This window comes from Meleagris gallopavo, unplaced genomic scaffold (genome assembly GCF_000146605.3).
Source record: "Meleagris gallopavo isolate NT-WF06-2002-E0010 breed Aviagen turkey brand Nicholas breeding stock unplaced genomic scaffold, Turkey_5.1 ChrUn_random_7180001844032, whole genome shotgun sequence".
NCBI classification, from domain to species: domain Eukaryota; kingdom Metazoa; phylum Chordata; class Aves; order Galliformes; family Phasianidae; genus Meleagris; species Meleagris gallopavo.
The window spans coordinates 1-4334 of NW_011112571.1; the positions used below are offsets into that span (position 1 = coordinate 1).

General features: G+C 65.7%; 2 protein-coding genes across 2 annotated transcripts in view; both read right to left on the bottom strand.

Annotated features, from left to right (window-relative positions):
* Window positions 1-8: 8 nt before the first annotated feature.
* LOC104915686 (histone-lysine N-methyltransferase 2D-like) lies at window positions 9-4328 on the bottom strand. Its single transcript, XM_010726600.2, has 13 exons — window positions 3482-4328; window positions 3230-3343; window positions 2731-2841; window positions 2549-2653; window positions 2199-2380; window positions 1957-2121; window positions 1581-1690; window positions 1449-1493; window positions 1130-1348; window positions 909-1052; window positions 713-829; window positions 407-531; window positions 9-257 (listed from the first exon to the last, which is right to left on the bottom strand). The coding sequence occupies exons 1-13, from the start codon at window positions 4121-4123 to the stop codon at window positions 9-11; spliced, it is 2328 nt and encodes a 775-aa protein (XP_010724902.2). The 5' UTR covers window positions 4124-4328.
* The window catches only part of LOC104915687 (fibrous sheath CABYR-binding protein-like), a 1090-nt gene continuing 1026 nt past the window's right edge, over window positions 4271-4334 (bottom strand). The window contains exon 3 of the mRNA XM_010726601.1: window positions 4271-4331. Within this exon, the coding sequence (XP_010724903.1) occupies window positions 4271-4331 (61 nt within the window). The remainder of the gene's footprint in view (window positions 4332-4334) is intronic.

Here is a 4334-nt window from a genome sequence, read left to right on the forward strand (position 1 = left end):
CCCCATCCCTATGCCTTCATCAGCCCCTCTGAGCTGGGACTCACGCTCCCCGATCTGGACTCACCTCGGGGATGAGTGGGGGTCTCCCTCCTTTCCCAGGGGGGGTCCCCTGCAGAGCCCCTGCCACGTTGGGGTCCCCTTTGTGCCGTGGGGGCACCCTGTGCCAGGGAGGGGCGGGCAGCTCCGTCCCCAACACCGCCCGCTGCCAGCAGCGCCTTCCGGCTCAGGTCCATCAGTGCCTTCCCAAAAAATGCCTCCTGCAAGGTAGGAGCCACTGTCAGCACCCCAGCACCCCCACCATGCAGCCCTGCGCCATCCCATCACCTCCACCCTGGCCAGAACGGTTCCCCCATCTTTCCTATCCCCGTTTGTTCCCATCCAACCTCTTTCCATCTGCCCATCCCACCTGCAAGTATGGAGGGAACATGTCTTCCAGTTTGCTCTTTTTCCGTGCACGGCGTTTCTTCTTCTCGTCCCCCTCAGCTGAGCCTGGATCCAGGCCACCCTCTGCAGGGAGGTCCCCTGGAGCTCCTACAAACAGCATTACCATCCCTGTTACCATCTCTTCTCAAGGCTGTCCCTATGCTGCGGGAAGAGCTCGGGTATGGCACTATCACAGCACTCCAAAATGTACCCTCCAGTCTCTCTCCATCCCCTGGGGATGGGGGGGACACCATAAAGGGGCTGGGGGACAGGCTCTGTGGGTCCCTACCATCCTCTGGGTGCCCCTCTGCGCTCAGCCCCTCACGTCCCACTTCAGCCAGCACTGCTGGGACCTTCTTCAGGCGGGTGTGGGACTTGCGCTGCCGCACCATGAAGCCACCGATGCCTGGGGACAGAGGAGCACGCAGAGGTCACAGTGGGTCCAGGGAGGTTTGGGGCTGTGGGCAGCCACGGGCAGCACTCACCAGGTCGGTAAGGTTTGCGCTTCCTCTTCTTGCACTCATCCGGGTCCTCCAGCCCCTTCCCCGAGTCCACGTCAGCCCCCACGTCGCGGTCGGGGCTGGCTGGAGCCTCCAGCTTGATCTCACACTCCATGTGCTCCACACCCACTGTCAAAAGGGGGAAGCGTATCAGCAGGGCTCTCATAGCACCCCTTCCCCCAGCTTACCCACTGGGGAAGGCGCACCTTCAGCCTTGAGCAGCTCGTCAGCGTCCAGGTCGCCATCCTTCTTCTCATCAGGACCCAGGGGGTCTCCCCCCTCCAGCCCCCCATCCCCATTCAGGGCACCCAGACGAGGGGCTTTGCGCTGCCGCCGTTTGTGCAGGGGGGACATGGTGAGGTTGCGCAGCACCGCCATGCCCGTCTCCGTCAGCCAGACGCCCTCAAAACGGAAATACTGGGGCTCTGCGGGGACAAAAGCTGGCGTTGGCGGGGACAAGAGACAGCTGGGTGCACAGCCAGATCCCCGCGGGGCCGATGGCACCCACCGCAGCACCATACGTACCTGGCTCCTTGGCCTTGGCCAACATGTCTGGCGTGGGCACAGGTGCTGCAGGGGTTGAAGCAGACAAAGGTGAGTCCTCACTGCCCCACGGCCCCCAACCCCACGGGTTCCCCCCTCGCCCCAGGCGCTCACCTGCCGGTTTGATCACGTAGGGCTGACAGGCGCTGCAGTCGAAGCCTTCATCCGCTGCCTGCTCCACCTCCTCCTCGGTGAAGAGGCTGTCGCACGCCGCGTGCAGCCACCTGCGGGCAGCAGGGAACAATCACACACCCCAGCCACCCCACAGACACCCACGGAGCAGCTGCCCCCACTGGGATGCTTTGGAACAGCACGCAGAACAGCAACGGGGAGCAGAAAACCTCTGGGATGAGACCCTGCAAGGCTCGCTCAGCAGGACACCCCTGCGCAGCTCCAAAGCAGCCAGACGATGAACCCCAGCACCAAACTGTGATGAATGGGGCTGAAATCCACCCCGACCTCCCCCAGATCCACATGCTGCAGGGCTCACCGATCGCAGTGGCGGCACTGGATGAGCAGATCATCCTCCACGTACTTCTCTCGGCAGAAGGGGCAGACGACGAGGCTGGCGCAGGGCGCGCAGTGCGTGTAGTTGTTCTGCCACTCGCAGTGGAAGCCAGGGGAAGCTGCCCCGCACTGCACGCAGCACACACACCTGGGGAAAAGGGCAGGGGGTTCGACACCAGCCCCACACCGCCCTCCCTGTGCTCCCCCCAGGGACCCCTCGAGCACCATTTGCACTTCCATCCGCCTTTGGGCACGGTCTGCAGCGGCGGGTCCAGGCAGTAGGTGTGGTAGCTGATGTCGCAGTCGTCGCAGAGCAGAAGCCGGGACGGGTCGGAGGCTTTGCCACACACCTCGCAGACGATGCACTCCACGCAGCGCCAACCCTTCAGCAGCATCACCTTCGTGATCTGAGGACAGCGGGGTGAGCAGAGGGCAGAGCCAGAGCGGCAGGGCGCACCGACACGGACGCGGCATCACCCCCCGTGTGCCCCCGGCCGTTGCCACAGCCGTAAAGGAGTCTGGGCACAGCATCAACCCCTCCGGCTCCCCCCAAGGCTGATCCCAGCCCTACTCACCTTGCTGTTGACGCAGTAGGGGTGGTAGCACTGGGAGCATTGAGAACACGCCAGGAGGTGACCCTCGGCGCCGCGCCCGAAGCTGCCGCACACCACGCACATGTCCTGCAGGACGGAGGTGTGAGGGGAGCGGAGGGGATGCAGCCCTGTCCCACCTGCTCACCCTGCACCGCTCCGCTCACCTGCATGAGCACAAACTTGTCGGTGTTGGAGAAAAGGACGACCGTGTTCTGCATCGTGTCATCGTCATCTTCATCCTCCTCCTTGCTGGGCGAGCTCTCCACGTCTGCGAGCTGAGGGCAGGCAGGGGGCTCAGGCCCAGGGACCCCCGCTTGCTTGCCACACAGTTTGGTGGGCAACAGCCACAGCCCAGGGCCCACAAGGACGGACGGACACACACACACACCCACCCACCCACCCACCCACCCACCAGCAGCTGCCCTCTCCCCAGGGCCCAGCTCTGCACCAGCCCTGTGCTGGTAGGATGAAGCCCCCCACCCTACAGCATTACATCCAGGACCCCAGCCCACCCCACATCGAAACCCTGAGGGCTCCCCGAGCCGTTCTGAGGGACTGGGATGGAGGAGATGGGGATGGAGGGGACATCCTCGGCTCTCAGCCCCGCTGCCTAGCAGCTCGGGGACACCCCAGCCCCCCACCCTTACCCCAGCCCAGCCTTACTGCTAAAGTGTCAACGGATGAGGTGGTCGACTTCAGGCGTGCACGGCCCCGGCCCCGGGTGCCATGGGACCCACCTCGGGGGCGTCTCCGCCCAGGGAAGCTGCTGCTGCGACCCTAGGGGCCAAGAGGAGAGAGGGGTTATAGCAAGCTGGGGTGGTGACCCAACCAGAACCCACCGCGTGCCTCAGCACAGCCCCCATCCCACCCCATTGCCCCAGGGTGATGCTGGGAGGGCTGGGGTCTCTCCTGTACCTGCTTGACACGGGAGCGCCCTGGGGAGCTGCGCCGCCGGCCCTTGTCTGCATCCCCTTTGGCTGCTGGCTCGAAGAGCAGCGAGTCGTCGGTCTCAGCGCCCATCGGCAGCGACCCGGCGTCCTCCTTCTGCAGGCTGGCATCACCCGAGGCCGGCCCCAGCTCCAGGGACAGCGAGCCCCCACCTTCAGGGTCTGGCGAGCCCAGCAGAGGCTCCGAGCCAGGGAAGCTGCTGCTCGTGTCCCCTTGGCTCAGGTTGGAGATCTCGTTGAGGATATCGGGCCGAGGGCGCAGGGTAGGGGGCTCGGGGCCCCCCTCGTCCCCACGTTCCAGCAGCTTCTCCCCAGCCGTGCACACTTCCATGGGGGTCTCGAGGCCCAGCTCCTCTGGCTCCAGGAGCAGAGGGGATCCCTTGGATTCAGGGTTCCCCCCCGCCCGCCCTTCCTCCAGCCCGTCCTCCTCACTCAGCGGTGGGGAGCTCCCGCTGGTGCCCTCCCGCTCCAGCCTCGGTGCTTCTTCTTCCTCCTCCTCTTCTTCCTCAGGCAGGCCCTGGAAGGGCCCCAGCTCTGGGGGTGGGCTGGCATGGGTGCCATCTCCAGGGGGGCTTCTCGATGAGTCGCCCTCACCGCCGCCCGTCTCCATCTCCTCATCCTCGGGGGCTCGGCAGGGGCTGGGGTGCAGGCAGGGGAGCCCAGAGGGGGCGGCGGGGAGCCAGGGGGCTCCGTGTCCATGGTGGTGCCGGGGCTCCTGGGGGGCTCAGGCAGGGCTGGGGTGGGGGGCTCAGACACATCATCCTCTGTGGTGTGAGGCGAGGGGTCTGGAGGGCGGGCGGGCGAGACGGCGCAGAGATCTG

Excerpts from the sequence above, each read along its gene's own strand:
- LOC104915686 (XM_010726600.2), bottom strand. The coding sequence starts at position 4,123 with ATGGAGACGGGCGGCGGTGAGGGCGACTCATCGAGAAGCCCCCCTGGA. Across the intron at positions 3,344-3,481 it reads GGCGCTCCCGTGTCAAGCAG|GGTCGCAGCAGCAGCTTCCC; the intron begins GTACAGGAGAGA and ends CTTGGCCCCTAG. Across the intron at positions 1,494-1,580 it reads CTACGTGATCAAACCGGCAG|CACCTGTGCCCACGCCAGAC; the intron begins GTGAGCGCCTGG and ends CAACCCCTGCAG.